This window comes from Diabrotica virgifera, chromosome 1, assembly GCF_917563875.1.
Source record: "Diabrotica virgifera virgifera chromosome 1, PGI_DIABVI_V3a".
NCBI classification, from domain to species: Eukaryota; Metazoa; Arthropoda; class Insecta; order Coleoptera; family Chrysomelidae; genus Diabrotica; species Diabrotica virgifera.
In genome coordinates, this window is record NC_065443.1 from 112,792,459 (window position 1) to 112,810,359 (window position 17,901).

The window sequence follows — 17,901 nt, forward strand, 5'->3', positions numbered from 1 at the left end:
TGACAATCGTTAAAATTTCTGTTTTTAATTTGACAGTTGTTTGACAATTGTATTTTAAAATAAACGGGCAATCCAAATCAATCGTTTATTTGTTGGTGCAACTGGCCATAAGAGTTTGAAAATTAAAGAAAGGATGAAAAGTCCAGATGCAAAATTTATTAAAAATAATAAATAATAATTTAAATCCTAAAACTTTTCGTGGAACTACTTTCTGGTACATATCATCCTTAATCTCCGACTTTTACAATTTATAAGACAAGGAATGTGACTGTATATTGTAGAGTCTTTTTCGCCTTCTTTATTCGTCGTCTCTTGTCTTATAAACTGTAAAAGTCAGAGATTAAGGATGTCACCAGAAAGTAGTTCCACGAAAATTATTATTTACTTATTATTTTTAATAAATTTTACATCTAGACTTTTCATCTTTTCTTTAAGAGATGTCGCTACAGCGTCCTAAAAGTGGATTATAATATTATTTTTAAAATTCTGCTTAAAAACTCAGTTTGCAGTTTGGTTTCGTTTCGATTCAGAGGTGTTCATGTAGCCCAACTGAAGACGTCTAGAGACAAAAACAGCTGTCTGGGGATGGTGAACCACATTTGAATCGAAAGGAAACATAAACTGTCTTTCACTTTTATCTTTACTCAAATTTTTAGTACTCGGAAATATCTTTCGGACCTTTCCCTAGATCAGCGTTTCCCAACCGGTGGGTCGCGACCCACTAGTGGGTCGCGGGTCGATGTCAGGTGGGTCGTGGCGTGGCTCTTACAGTAGCTGAATAACGTAAATTTGTATTATTATGGGTGAGCGATGGGTCGCGAATATGAAGAAACATCAAAAGGTGGGTCGCCAGACATAAAAGGTTGGGAACCACTGCCCTAGATGAATGTGACTGCATATTGTAGAGTCCTTTTCGCCTTCTTTATTCGTCGTCTCTTGTCTTATAAATTATTGTAAAAGTCAGAGATTAAGGATGTTACCAGAAAGTAGTTCCACGAAAATTTTCAGATTTAAATTAATATTAATTATCTTTAATAAATTTTGCATCTGGACTTTTCATTTTTTCTTTAACAGATGTCTCTACAGTTCAAACCTCTTTCTATCAATTCCCAATGAAAATTAATATTAATGAACCGTTACGACAGATCGTATGCTCGAGGATGATGAGTGTATAAGAAAGAGAAAAATATTTAACCTTCAAATAACTCCCGAAATCTATTGTTACAAAACTGACTTTTGTATGATTTCTTAGGCACTAATGTTTAGTTTTAGTTGACTTTATTTATTTTTAATAACTTACTTCTAAACAAATGAAAAACACTTCTAAACAAATGCAAGTCTCTTTGATAAGGGGTGTCACCCGAAACACGGTGTCAGAGGATGGCAAGAGACTCGAATTTAATCAAAACGAAAACGATTATTTTCTTTTATTTTTCATACCTTACTCGGTTTTGAGTACAAAATAACCACGTTTTTACCATATACCACGAAATTTATTTTTATTTAAAATGAAAAACACTAAAGGACCCCGCACAAACCTTATGGAAAATAGGTCCCAGTGGATTTCGTTCATACTTTGGGAAAATACTCTTTGAAGCATCCTGATAAAAAGTTCTCATGGGCACAACTCAATCGTATGAAGGATTTTCAAGATATAGAGGCACAAACTCAGAAAATTATAAGATTTACGGGGTATTCAAATTCCGTGAGTGACTGGTTATTTGGCAACATGTAGAAGTTTGGATCAAGGAAAAGTACTAGTAGTCTAGGATTTTTTCCTGGCTATCCAATGGCGACCTTTACTTTGACCTTGACCTTCAACGGGCGTCATCTTCTAGAGTTTCGAGGGTTTTAGGCATTCAATTGATATAAACAGATTACTCATGGGTTTTTGGGATCGCAAAACACGAATATGCCATAAGAATTGACCTCCGGATGACGTGGTGGCCAGGGCCACTGCAAGGGACGTCATCTTCTAGAGTTTCGATGGTTTTCGGCATTTAATTGATGCAAATGAATTACTGGAGGGTTTGTTGAGGTCGCTATATACGAATATGCCACCAGAACCGACTCCCGGAACACCTGGTTTCCAAGGTCAATGAAAGGGGCTCCTGGAGTTTCCAGTGTCTTTGGTACTATTGATGCAAAGGAATTTCTCATAGCTTTTTGGAGTTGCTGAACACGAATACCCCATCAGAACAGACATCGGAGTACCTGTTGCCTAAGGCACGTCACGCTTTGGAAATTCGAGAGCTTTCGGTACTAAATTAATGTAAACTGATTACTCACAGGTTTTTGGGGCTGCAGAATGTGAATACGCCATCAGATCCGACCCACGGAGCACCTGGTGCCTAAGGCAGGTCTTCTTCTGGAGTTTCGACAGTATGCATGTTTGGTAGTATGCATGTATGCATGTTCGGCAACCCCAAAAACCTAAGAGTAATCAATTTGATTCCTCCGAAACTCCAGAAGATAACCTGTCTTAGGCACCAAGTGCTCCTGTGTCTGTGCTGATCACGTATTCGTGTTCAACAACCCCAAAAACCTATAACTAATCCGTTTGCATTATTGTACATAGTACCAAAGACCCTCGAAACTCCAGGAGCCTCTTTCATTGATCTTGGAAATCAGGTGCTCCGGGAGTCGGTTCTGGTGGCATATGCGTGTATAGCGACCTCAAAAAACCCTCGAGTAATTCATTTGCATCAATTAAATGCCGAAAACCATCGAAACTCTAGAAGATGACGTCCCTTGCAGAGGCCCTGGCCACCAAGTCATCCGGAGGGCAATTCTGATGGCATATTCGCGTTTATCGATCCCAAAAACCCATGAGTAATCTGTTTATATCAATTGAATGCCTAAACCTTCGAAACTCTAGAAGATGACATCCGTTGAAGGTCGAGGTCAAAGTAAAAGTCGCCATTGGATAGCCAGGAAAAAATCCTGGACGACTGATACTTTTCCTTGATCCAAACTTCTACATGTTGCCAAATAACCAGTAACTCACGGAATTGGAATACCCCGTAAATCTTATAATTTTCGGAGTTTGGGCCTCTATATCTTAAAAATCCTTCATACGATTGAGTTGTGCCCATGAGAACTTTTTATCAGGATGCTTCAAAGAGTATTTTCCCAAAGTATGAACGAAATCCACTGGGACCTATTTTCCATAAGGTTTGTGCGGGGTCCTTTATATCCTTTATTTTACAAACTCCGATATCTAATTTATTTATTACACCAAATCTACTAATTTATCTAATTACAAAAAAATATAACGCGCCCGTTACATATCAAAGTACACCGACGGTTTCAAATTCACAACTCCACTTCTAATTCCAAAAATGTTTATTTATATAGTTATGTACAATTAGTCTACTGATTTCCAGAAAAATCGAAAGGTAAATATTTTTCAAAGAACAATAAAAAAAGGTTTATCGATGGCCTTCTAGAAGCGCCGATTGTAACAGAAACAAGTTTCTATTTGTCTCGGCTGTAGAGAGGATCAGATAGTTTGACGACAGAAGCTTCCAGAACGAAATAGGCCAGGTTGTGAGCGGAATATAAATAATGTCACACTATCATCATCATCATCAACAGCTATTCCATCCATCGTCGGATGTGTGGAACATCCTCCCTTAGGTGTGTCCATTCATTTCTTTTTTGCATCCATTCGTGGACAGCCATTCACTTGATATCATCAGTCCATCTCGTTTAAGGTCTGCCTCTACTTCTCTTACTTGTTCTTGATCACTTGGTCGCCATTCAAGAATTCGCTTCGTCCAACTGTTGTCCTCCATTCTTCCTATGTGTCATGCCTAGTTCAATTTTAACACGGCAATCTTTTGGATCAATTAAATTGAAATTTTGGATCGTTTGACGATCTAAAGTAACGGATGTGATCCAAAAGATTGCCCGAAATCGATAGAGAATTCAATTTATAGCCAAAAAATGTTTTACAGACTTTTCTCAGTAAATTAATATTTTCCATGACATTCACGCTTGAAATTGTTGATTTCCTGCTTTTCGCTTAACGTTAATGTTAATAACGTAAATAAAATGAATTAAGTTTTAAATTAATAAATTCATAATTACAAAACAGTTTACTCATCAACTATAATTACCTATCTAATTGATATGTTTATAGCTGGTATAATTCAAAGTTACATCAAACGGTATGGATTCGAATTTTTATTCGAATCGATAAAAATTATGATCGTATATCGCGCTCGAAAATACCTAACACGTGCAAATTTGCATTCGATTTTTTCCCTGCAATTGGTTTGGCTTTAAGCATTTCTTGTATGAGCAGAGCTGTAGCTCCAGGATGATAAAATCTTCTTACATTCCTCGTGCAAATTTTCAAATCTTTGTCCGTTTTTCGTTTACCAATTCGTCGTAGGTTAAAGTCCGGCCCCTTTATAGCTTTTATAACATGGGACTTTTAACAGGGTTGGATCGTTGGCCCAATGTCAAACTCCCTTTTCAGGGGACCGGTTCACCCGCTCTTTTCAGTTCCCGACCCAAATATTCACCAAGGTTGGATACGACATGGGACATTGAATGGTTGATCCTTCCCCAATTCTACGCTACTGACGGAACTGTTATTTTAGCGCATTTTTTCGATTCTTTAATACTCTCTATGTAAATAATATACTCTTCGTTCGTAACGATAAAGTCATTAGTTTTTGAGATATTTGAAATTAAACATGTACCTAATGGCACAGTTATTTTGGTTAATGTATTGTGCCGCTTAATTTTTAACTTAAATATCTCGAAAAACTAATGACTTATTAAATGTAATTAGGTCATTAGTTATGATTAATACTTATAATTAATAAAATCATTAGTTTTCAAGATTTTTTAATTTAAAAATTAAGTGGCACAATACATTAATCAAAATAACAACTGTACCCTTACATGTTTAACTGCAAATTATATCTCGAGAATGAATGACTTTATTGTTAAGAATGAAAACTATATTATTTACATAGAGGGGTATTGGAGAATCGAAAAATTGAAAATCGCCAAAATAGCAATTCCGTCAGTGGTGTAGAATTTGGGAAGGGTTAACCATTCAATGTCCCATGTCGTACGCCTCTGATAATAGCCAGAAACGTTTATTTATCATAATTTAGTAGGGTGTACAGTACCTAAACTTAGTAAACTTAAAGTACTGGCTATAAATTGTTTTTTAATTTTTAAATAAAACACCCTGTAACTCAGTAAGGAGTCACATTTTATTTAAGTGATTTGGGTTAAATCTTAATATTTTAAGGTCTAGGTTCTACAACTCAGAGATTGGACATTCTTAATGAATCACCCCGTATAAAATAAATGTATAATGTAATAAAAATTGAATAATGAACTGAACTAAAAATATGAAATTTTTGTATTGCAAAAAATGCGCAACTATCATTAGGAATATTTTTTTAACACGTCCCCATTTATTTATTTGACTGTTCCACTCTGTATAATTAACCCTATTAATCTCAGCTTGTGCTGCAAAATTAAAAATAATATATAAAATATGACGCAAAATAAATATTTTTTTATGTTTTTGCGATTATTTAATTTTAGATTATAAAAAATTATCTTTAATACATTCATGTTTTACTTAACAGAACAAACTTCCTATAATAATCACTCTATCCATATGTCTACACAATGTAAAGAATAGACTTGACCCAAATTAATTAAAAATAATAATCTTGTCACTTAACACTTAAACGGCCAATGTGTGGATTTAACTATTTATAAAATTAAAATCATATTTCCAGGTCTGTGCACTGAGCTCGCGGGAGGCTGTGTATGTTGATGATAATTTAGGAAAACCGTTGGCTCACACGAGATCCAAAGTGGGCCTAAGCTACGACGATATGCTTAACGATGATTTTACCTTCGATATGGATTCGCACGACGTCGTCGTGTTTCTTCATATGCAGAAAACAGGTAAGGTCTTTTATCAAAAAGAATATACAGTATATTCTCTCTCTATAACGAAACGGGTATTACGAGGTTTCGCTTATAACGAGATACATTAGGTGTCCCATGAAATTCCTATCGAACTATAATCCTCTATAACGAGGCATATTTGGTTATAACGAGGGAAAATGCGATCGAAGAACATGTTTCTTTACCTGTTTTTGGCGCAGTGATGGCTGTAAATTGTGTGCTTATCGAGGCCAGTGATGTAATAAACTCCACCGCCTGTCAACTTTTTCCTGTTTATCCACCGACTCTTTTTCAAAAGCGCCATTTAAACAATATTTGGCATCTTATATTGCTCGGAATGGCTTCTGTATAGGAAATTAATGTCTTAGAAAACTACATATTCATATGTATGCACAATACTATTATTGTCTGATGTAACGAGATCGGCTTATAACGAAGTAATTAGTCTGTCATTTCAGTTCTCGTTATAGAGGGAGACTACTGTAATTCGTTTCTGTACTACAGAATGTCCCAAAAGTAGCGGAACGGTCGAATATTTCGCGAAGTCAACATCCGATCGAAAAACTGAAAAATACCTGTTCAATAATTTTCAAAAATCTATCGAATGTCACCAAACACGACCCCCCACTCCTTCCCGTGGAGGTGGGGTGGGGGTAACATTTGTTCGAGACATTTTTTAGAATTTTGGATAGATGGCGGTATAATCGGAAAAAACGATTTATCGTAATACCATAGGTAAATTATAGAAACGGTCTAATATCTCGAGAAATACACTTCCAAATGAAAAGCCAAAAAATACGTGTAATATTTTCAAAAACCTATCGAATAATACTAAACATGATACTTCACCCCGCCAGATTTGGATTCCTCTTAAAGAAATAAGTAACATTTATTCGAAACTTTTTTTAAAATTGTTGATAGATGGCGCTATAATCGGAAAAATACGATTTATTAGCGCCATCTATCAACATTTAAAAAAGTTTCGAATAAATGTTACTTATTTTCTCATGACAAATCCAATTCTGCAATAAATAATGGTGGTTAGTATTTAAGATTTTAAAGTTACCCCCCACCGCACCTCCAGGGGTGTGTATTTTCTTTATTAATACAAGAAAGAACAAAATTTAATTTAATTCAGTAGAGTTGGCAACAGCGTGTCCGCACTTTTGGATTAATAGGCGAACGGCACACCCCTAATTTGAGGCTTAGAAATCGAAAAAGCGACCATGATAGGTGAAGGGCAAATTTTGGTCATTCTTTATGTTTTCGAGGTCGCTGAATCCGAATATGAAGTTTATTTTTATCATGAATTAGTGGAACATGTTCAAAAATCAAATTTTATGCAAAAATGCGGAAAATCAATTTTTATGATTTTTCATATTTACCTCGCTGTATCTTTGGTTGCTGTAAATATTTCCTTTTGAAAATTTTACTGTGTCATCTTTGAAGAATTTAGATAACACTCTAGATAACAAAAAAGTTGTTAATTTTTAAACAATTTGTCGTCAGATTTCGTTAGTTTCATGTTTACTTAAAAAAGTTGGATGACAAACCTTTTAGTTTATAATTTTAATCAACACAGCAATAAAACATATGTCATGAAGAAGTTTTCTGGAAAATTTTGAGTCAAAATATGCGATAGGAAAAAAGTTATGTGACTTTATAGACGAGTGGCACTCCCCCAAAAAACGCTTAATTCTCGAGATACTGGCTAATTTTAATCATATGAGAAATGGCTAATTTTAATCATACTTTATATGTTTGATGGTGCTGAAAACGAAAATGAGGTTTATTTTGAATTTTAGATGGGGCAACATTGTCAAAATCGCAATTTTACCCTAAAAATAAAAAAACCATTAAATCACGTTTTTCTTAAAATTAAAAGTTGCACCATCTTTTTTTATAAAACATTTTGTTCTTTGTACTCTATATTTTAACATAAACTTGACTAAAAACCTAAATTTCAAATTTTGTCACTCAACTTTTGCGATTAAACTTTGCAGTTCAGGAATCTGCACCTTTTACTTCAAACACTTCATAACTTTTATTATAATAAGAGAGAAAGATTGAAACAGGTCCCATTGTCTTCAGAAAGGAAAGAAATATATACTATAAAAATTTCAGAAAAAAAATATTAAAATGAAACAGTGTTGTAGCGATTTAAACGCAAAAAACGTGATTTGATTATTTTTTATTTTTAGGGTAAAATTGCGATTTTGACAATGTTTCCCCACGTAAAATTCAAAATAAACCTAATTTTCGTTTTCAGCACCATCAAAAACATAAAATATGATCAAAATTACCCATTCACCACACCGTGATCAGTGTCTTGAGAAATAAGCGTTTTTTGGGGTATGCCGCTCGTCTAAAGTCACATAACTTTTTTCCTATTGCATATTTTAACTTAAAATTTTCCAGAAAACTTCTTCATTTTAATGCTGTGTTTGTTAAAATTATAAACTAAAACGTTTGTCACTCAACTTTTTTAAGTAAACATGAAACTGACGAAATCTGACGACAAAATGTTTAAAAATTAACAACTCCTCTTTTAATTTGTTTAAACATTTTGGATAAATCGTATTGTTATGTAAATACTTAAATGATCAGACAGTAAAATTTTCAAAAAGAAATATTGACAGCGACCAAAGATAAAGCGAGGTATAAGTTGAAATATCATCAAAATTGATTGTTCGCATTTTTGCATAAAAGTTGATTTTTGAACATGTTCCACCAATTCTAGATAAAAATAAACTCCATATTCGGATTCGGCGACCTTGAAAACATAAAGAATGACTAAAATTGGTCATTCACCTTAATTTCGTGGTCGGTATAACGTAATTTTAGGGGTTGGTGCCGCTTGGCGGACTTTAGCCACATTTTTTATTGCAGATTTGGATTCCTCATGAAAAAATAGGAATATTTATTCGAGGCATTATCAACAAATCTAAAACATGTCTCGAATAAATGTTACTTATGTTTTCATGAGGAATACAAAACTGCAACAAAAAACGGGAGTTTCTATTTACGATTTTAAAATTAACCTACCCCCACCTCCAGGGAATGGAGTAGAGGGTCGTGTTTGGTGTCATTCGATTTTTGAATTTTTGAGATTTTTGAAAAATATTGAGCTGGTATTTTTCAGTTTTTCGATCCGATGTTTAGTTCGCGAAATATTCGACCGTCCCGCTACTTTTGGGACACCCTATATATTTTTTCACCTTTTTTCAACATAGTATAACTTACCACATCCATATTTTTGATTAATCGTTATTGGATTAATTTGTTTGTTATAAAATTTAAATCATTTAAATCAATTTCCGTAGAGTACCTAAGTAGCCTTTCAAACTGCATTCTAATAAATAGGCGTCAATTTTGAAGCAGTCTATAAAATTATGTAGAAAACATTTGTCTTAAAGTTTCTCTACCATTGTATTGTTATGATTTTATTAAATCCATTTGTTGTAAAATCGAGATGTAGACCCAACAAAAGAATTTAATTACCGGATGGAGCATTTCAGTCACGTACATCATACACAACAAAGAATTTATTCTACTCACTACAATAAGAAGTCAATACTCTTGGCATTATCTGAATTTTAATCAATAAAACAATTATGTATGAGGAATTGTTTAAAATAAATACAAACGGATGATTGTTTTGCAATATTTATTACTTAATAATCGGCAGATGTGTTGCGCTATACGGTTGTTCAAGAAAAACACGTGTATAGTTCATACCAAACCCTTCTTTAAGTGCGTCATAGTTTATCGAATTCTCTATAACGCATTAAGTTGAAAGTGAGAGAAAAAATGTACCTCCATGATTATTATACATAGAAAATTATGTATTCGTTGACGGGTATTTGCATATTAAAGTGATTAGGTATAGATGTATAATCAGTGCCGGATTTACCACTAGGCCGACTAGGCCGCGGCCTAGGGCCACAAGCAAAAGGGGGCCGCAGCGTTTTGTAAAAAAAACTTTTTTAATAGGACGCATTTAGTCTGAGAGACAACTTTGATTCCTATGAAAAAAGAGGAAAAACTATGACTAAAAAAAACTAAAAATGAAACCTATATTCTTGAAATAAAAATACGCCCGAAAAGAAAAGCTCTCTCTGGCGAAGACAAAGATGAACCCGCTGAACTCCACTTTAATGGCAAAGAAGACTTAAAGATTAATACATTCAATATTGTAATTGACAGGCTTTATTCAGAATTGAATGAAAGGTCCGAAGTTTATTTCAGTCTTAATGAAGAATTTGGATTTTTAATCAACTTATCGTCAATTTCCAATGAAGAAATTAGGGGAAAAGTTTCTATTTCGGCTAAAAAGTATCGAATTGACATAGATGGTGACTTTGGAGAAGAGTGCGTACAGTGCAAAGGCTTTGTTGAAGATATATTTGATGAAGAAAGAGAACCTCATGATAACAAGATTATCAAGCCTCCGAGGAATACACTTAGTATCTGAAACTCATTCATGAAAAACAGTTAACAGATGCATGATGACATCTAATGCATCTGAAGAAAGATCATTCAGCATGTTGAAAAGAATCAAAAACTACTTGCAGAACTCGATTCTAGTTTGTCTAGTTTGGCTAGTTTTGTTTCACATACTGAGCTTTAGAGTTAACGATTTGGTTAAAACTTTTGCAGCCACAAAAGCTACAAAAATGTGAGTGTTTAGAGTTTAGATATAAGATTTATCATGAGTATGAACTGGAGTGAGTGTTAATGTTAATCATTAATCCAACTTTATCCAAATTAACCCGGCACCTGCCACGTGGCTTTGCAAGGCGCCAACTGCCACGTGGGGTGCTCACAGCACCCCTTAAAAATTTTTTGTGATCTACTTGTTTAAAAAAACAAAATAATGTGTTGAGTAACACAAGAATATAAATAAACATGTTTTATTAACTTATTAGCCACTAATATGTTATAAAACTTAAAAAAATAAAATGAAAAAGGTGTTATAAAGCAAATTAGCAAGTACCAAGTCATAATAAATGAAGTCAAGTAAAATATCTAAAAAAATTAAGATTTAGTGAGTATAGAGTCTATATTAAGAGGATCGGAACGTATTTTCGGCTGCAATGCTATTCAAATGGGGATTCATTTTTTTCAAATCCTGAGAAAACTAATAAGTATTTTGGAAAAATTTAAACGCAGAATGAAAGATTACGTTATTAGCGAGGGCCGAAAGTCCCTGAGAACTTCTACAATGTTTATTTTAATAAGTTACAGGGGTGAAAAAACTAAGAGAAAATTTAGTGTGATTTTTAAATTCAAATATCTCATTCAAAATAAACTTTTTATTTATTCTAAGGGACTTTCGGCCCTCGGTAATAATTTAGTCTTTCATTCTGCGTTTAAATTTTTCAAAAATATTTATTGGTTTTTTCAGGATTTGAAAAAAATGAGCACAATGCCTTGGTAATATTTTCCAAATCTGTCTTTGTCTTACAACGCACTCAACCGAATATAATATTGTCAGCATATATTGTCAGTCAGACACTGACAATCAGTGACAATTTTAAATATTTGACATTGCATCGGGAATATTTTGAGAAATTGATTAAATATTATTGATATATAGTGTATTCGATAAATAATTGATTTAAGACGTGAACTTAATAAAAAGTTATTTATTGTGTATGATTTGTGAAAGATCCAAGCAGAGAATACATCAGATATATCCTGTGATCCAAGTATTTTGTTGTTAGAGATGTTCAAAATTGTAAGCGTTCCAAAATAACAACATATTATTAAAAAATCACTTTAACACTTTTCCTCTTTTCTCGATTGATTATTAGTTTTTGTTGTACAAATAAATTATTACAATCACTGAGAACATAGTTAGTGAAAAAATTATCACATTTATTAACTGAATTAATAATTTGCAATTATAAAAATAACAGTTATCCAAGAACATTCAAAAGCCATCTCTTTAAATTAATTATGACATTTTCAAGTAGAATGACATTCTAGTAATGTTTACATATCCACACCAGTGTGAATTTTACTACACGTAATTTGCCGTGTACAGACAGAAAAAGTAGGGATACACGTAAAATATTTGCGAATTATGTACCCATAGCCTTAATAATTTAAATCAGTTATTTCAATAAAAAATGTAAATTTGATCTGTCTTTCAAAAATACAAAAAAAAATTAAAACTTAAAGTGCCAGATGATGACACTTCAATTCGACTTTAAAGCTATAAGTTCAGAATGACACTAAGTAACCACTTCAAACACTAACACATATATGCTATATTATATTATAGAAAGCTACTATGACGCACAGCTCGGTTACCAAACTTGAAATACCAAATATTTGATAAAAATGTGTTATGGGGTGCTGGTAGCACCCCACGTGGCAGGTGCCGGGTTAAGAACATGACATTGATCTTTTTCGGTATAAGAGAATAATGTGAAAATTGAACGATCCAGAAGTTTATTTGTTGTATTCTTAATATTTTTATTTTTAAGTACTGTAGCCTATTACTAGTACAGTTCACATTATTTTGCTTGTTCTCTTGCTTATAATGTCTTTTCAAATCAGCTTTTTTAGTCTTTTGTTGTCATCTGTACTTTTCCCTCCGAATGAAAGAAATTATATTTAATTTTAACAATTAATTGCAATACTAATTTAAAATATAGTAATTTTAGCAATATTAATAATTTTACAAATAACTGCTATGTGCTAATATTTTGAATTATATAATAGTTTCTATCTTCTTCTTAAAGTGCCTTCTCCATTACGGAAGGTTGGCTATAACTACAGCAAATTGCTTTCCATCTTGAGCAGTTCTTAGTATCGAATGTGTGACCATGCCTGTCCAGTCTCTTCCATTATGAGTCGTAAAAAGTTATATCTTTCTCATCTGTAAATATGTCCTAGATAACTCGTTTTTCGGTTTTTTAAAATATTTAGGAGTTCTCTCTCAGTCTCCATTCTGCTCAGCACCTCGTTGTTGGTCACGTGATCTGTCCAAGAGATCTTCAGCATCCTTCGAAAAACCCACATCTCAAAGGCTTCTATAAATATATGAATCCTTCTATACATTTTCTTTTTAGAAATTTCTATAAATATAGAAATTGTTGTTTTGAGCTGTTTTGGGGTTTTAGTTAGCCAAATTTGCAAACCAAGATTATTTAATTGGTGAATACATTTCAACCTATTCATTTATGTTATGCCTTGTATGTTGTACCAGTTTTAAAAAGTAAAATTAAAATAAACGTTATATATTAATATGAAACGTGCTTTATGCTTTAAGTTGCAAAGTGAAGTTAAAAGTCGTGAAGTTCTCGGGGGCCGCTCGGGGTAATTTGGCCTAGGGCCGCAGGTACCCTAAATACGGCACTGTGTATAATTGGTTAGCAATTACAATACTCTAAATAGATAACCAATCAATGACGCGAATAAAGATAATTTGACACAAAAGTAATCGATCGTGATAGTACTTTCACAATGTCAACGGGTAAAATGACAATTGTAATTCTAGGCTAGTATTTTTCAACGACGCGACGTAAATATAAAATAAATATTTTATGTCATTGGTATATTCGGACATTTTTTTATTAACATATTTTAAATAATACACACAATAATAATACACAATACATAATATTATGCAACACATAACACACAACATAATACGAACATTCCCATAAAGAACCGCATAAAGCACATATAGTCTAAGATCCGAATATAGGTCGATATGTACCCATCTGCTTTCCGGATGAAACATTGTTTTTATGAAATTTCATACCGACAAATATTTCTAGCATGGGTTGCCTATTAAAATCGTGTCATAGCTATGCTTAAGGGGGGCCGTAGGGGTTGAAATCAATATTTCAAGCACATTTTTTTTAAGTATGGTAGATCTATTTTATTGAAGTTATACTTCTTTAGGCGCGATTGAGATTGAGGTTGAATTTATATTAATCTGCGCGCATGCGCACACCGACAGTATGGTATTAGTCGTTATACGGGCTCTGATTGGGTGTTGAAATGATCTGTCAATAATAAACAATTGTTCAATATGAAGGTAAACAAATGTATAATATATTAGTTTTATTGTTGTGAGGACAGAAACAAAAAAGTTTTTAATTGTAGTGACTTTTAAATAGTTTTTAAAAGCAACAGGTACGTAATAATTTTAAATGTATCATAGGTACCTACCTATTTGAACCTACCAAACATAGTATGTAATACTTTTATTTACATAATTTGATTACCATCAAAATTTCTATCAATATTCACCTAATATATTGTTTTCTTACTCTATGTTTTGTTGTATTTTTTCAATTCTAAATCATTTCAATTCAAAATCAAAATAATTTGATTTAATTCAAAAATGTCAAAAGTTTAATCCGTTTAGTTAGTCGATCTTCGCACATAATGACACATTGTCTCCGTGGCGAAGCGTTTAAGGCGAATGAACCCAATACCAACCGCGCTGATAAGCTGGTTCGAATCCCAATAGAAACTTTTATTTTTTTTATACATTTTATGATTGTAAGTATATTTATTATATAATTTTATTTTCAGAAAATACGTATTTAGTTATAAAATTTTCCGACAATTAATGTTCAGAAATCATTTGTGGCATTTTTAATGTGTTTGTGTGTGTTTTATTCTTTTATTATTTTAATTTTTGGCACTGTTTTAATAAAAATGTTTGAGAAGTAGTAAGTATAAATTAGTTTAATATTTAAATAAAATATAAATAAAAAGTATATTAATTTCGTTTAAATCATATAATAGAAGTTACGTGCGTACAAAGTACACACACATTCTTTTTTTTAAATTAAATAGGCATATTCAGTACAATTCATAGATTATTCAAGAAAAAATTCAAGGAAAAATATTGAAAAAGAAGCCAACGGTGGCAAATTTTTAAAGACACCTCAAAAAACAATGGATTTTGCGGTGGACTCATTAGAACTCATCATTGGATCATGGTAAACAAAAAATTAAATAAGATTTTATTAGCTTATGAGTTTCTCTAGGTAACGCTGTCGAGTTTTTTAGTTTTATCGAATTTTGACTTTTTGATATCATTCAGAAATCAAAACAACGATTTTTTTTTGAAACAAAGAAATATGTTGATTTTCAGTTCCCCCTTTTTTGCAAAAAAATTCATTGTTTTGATTTCTGAGTGATATCAAAAAGTCAAAATTCGATGAAACTAAAAAACTCGACAGCGTTACCTAGAGAAACTCATAAGCTAATAAAATCTTTTTGAATTTTTTCTGATGGGTCCACCGCAAAATACATTGTTTTTTGAGTTGTCTTTTTGCCACCGTTGGCTTATTTTTCAATATTTTTTCTTGAATAATCTACGAATTGTACTGAATATGCCTATTTAATTTAAAAATAAAATAATTCAACCATACTTAAAAAAAAACGTGATTGAAATATTGATATATTGCCCCCCCCCCCTTTAAGGATAGCAATGACACGATTTTGATAGGCAACCCATGCTAGAAATATTTGTCTATGTATGAAATTTCAAAAAAAATGTTTCATCCAGAAAGCAGATGGGTACAGATTAGTGATGTAACGAATGTCATTTTTTGAACATTCGCGAATACGAATGCGAATATCTGCTACCGACATTCGCGAATGCGGATGCGAATGCGAATATTCAGTTTTTTTTAATTTGTTTCTATTTTTGTAATGTTTTCTAAATTTATAATGAGAAGTTAATTGACATCTAGTGTAAATAAATCTGATTCTTAAGGAATATTAAGGCTTGATAAAAAGACCAAATAATAAAATAAAGTAAAGGGTGATAATGTGATTAGGTATACGAAGTTAAGTTACCTTTCCTTAATAAAAAAAAAAAGATGAGAAGTGGATATTTTTAATTTTATTAACCTAATATATCTTCAAATTATTTTTTTTTCTGATATTCATATTCGCAAAACATTCGCACAAATTTTGCGAATACGAATGCGAATATTCAAAAATATGCGAATATTCGCGAATGCGAATGCGAATACGAACATTCGTTACATCACTAGTACAGATCGACCTATATTCGGATCTCGTACTAATAGAAATAATGCGGAAACACACATACTAATCAGAATTTAATGTACCATAGGACATTCACCCTCATATCTTTTCAGTCAAAGAATGGCTGTTGTCTATAATACCATGGACAAGTATGTCAACCTCAATTTTGATAATATATACTGTTATGCTCTACTTTATCTCTTTATTTAGATTGATTAGCAAATTCTTAATTTAATTAATTATTCAATTACTTTAATCACTGCCTATGTAAAACAAAAATAAATTCGATTTAAATATTCCAATAAATTTTATTCTCAGGGCTAATTTTGTATTTGATACAATACCTATGATTTGTGGCTTCTAGTATTTCTAGTTGCTTACTTCTTCCAGGATGGAACAGGGAAATTAAAAACATTCAATATCATATAATTGTAATATATTATTCATTGACCAAATACGCCGTGTACATATGATTCAAAAAATATTAAATTTAACTTTGTTGCAACAATTTCTTACTTAATAAATCAAACTTTAATTCTGATATCTATTTGTTTTAACAAAAAAAAATTATTTAAATAAATTATTATTTTCTCATACTAAATTTAATAAAATTTACTTTTATTCACTTGAATTGAATTCTTAAATTTGAAATGATTAACTGCGTTATAGTAATGTTCAATAAACAAATAAGCAAATATGGTTTTGATATAAACAAATTCTCTCTATTCCGACAAATGATTTGACTAACCTTTTTGTTTCTTCACTTCCTCTTTTTCTGGATTGCGTGGTTCTCGATTATCCCAACGTACTCTCTGGATGTTGCGAAAAGGTCCCTCTCGTCCAAACTGCTTCCAAAACAACACACATGAATTTGCTCGTATTCTCTTACTCAATTTTCTCCTTGCTCGATATCTTGTGCAAATAGATATTAATCAGCTACTCGTTCTAGACAAAACAAAGGAATCTCCCTCGGACCAGGAATATTAACTTTTTAACCGGTCGACGATTTGATTTCAACTTGATTCTGCTCGCAAAGGCTGATCACACCACTTTACACTGATTTCTCACTTTTGAAAACTCGACTGCTTTCTTCAGATATCCATTATACAGTGACCCTCTTTTCTCTCGCAAATTCAGACTCCAACTTTCTTATCCCTTTTACTTACCGATCTTTTCCACCCAATCAAAAACTCTCTCTCTTTCATACCCATTTCTTAAGAACCAAATATTTTTCTATATAACTTTCCAATTTGTCAACTTTTAAGAAATATCATAATTAGTTTTTTCCTACATACTACTTTTACTTCTAAAAACTAAAACAATATGTTTACCATCATTAAACCTTCCCGGAAACATTTTAAAAACATTATTGTTCTAAAAAAATCCACAAGGAAAAGAAAATGTTTTTCCTGTAGTTGGCTGTGTACCATAAATCACAAAATTGAAAAGAAATCCTTTGTAAAAGGTATAATTTTTTTTATTAAAATCCCTTAAAAGGGCAACATCACAACAAAACGTTTTCGATTTTTATAAAAAATCATCATCAGTGTTCGATAAACTGGATGCTAGCTGAGCCACAAAAGAAAAATATCCGGGTAAAAACCCTTTACATATAATATAGATGCCTTAAAAGTGCATACTTCAATAAAAAGCCCTGTGATGGTCACATGGCAACCAGGATAATGCCTAAGGTAATGTATTGAGATTTCCCAACACGTGGGATCCAAATTGAGTTGATTACATTTCAATGATTTGCTATAAGTCATTGAAATGTAATCAACTCAATTTGGATCCCACGTGTTGGGAAATCTCAATACATTACCTTAGGGCATTATCCTGGTTGCCATGTGATCATCACAGGGCTTTTTATTGAAGTATGCACTTTTAAGGCATATATATTATATGTAAAGGGTTTTT

At 32.3% G+C, this 17,901-nt stretch overlaps 1 protein-coding gene across 3 annotated transcripts in view; it reads left to right on the plus strand.

The window, feature by feature from the left end:
- LOC114331161 (heparan-sulfate 6-O-sulfotransferase 2) overlaps positions 1–17,901 on the plus strand; it is a 63,917-nt gene that overhangs the window by 21,135 nt on the left and 24,881 nt on the right. For all 3 annotated transcript variants that reach the window (XR_007700284.1, XM_028280646.2, XM_028280647.2), the window contains exon 2: positions 5,778–5,949. Coding sequence is in view for 2 of the 3 variants with exons in the window: in XM_028280646.2 (XP_028136447.1) it covers positions 5,778–5,949 (172 nt within the window). In the remaining variant the exon portion in view is untranslated. The remainder of the gene's footprint in view (positions 1–5,777; positions 5,950–17,901) is intronic.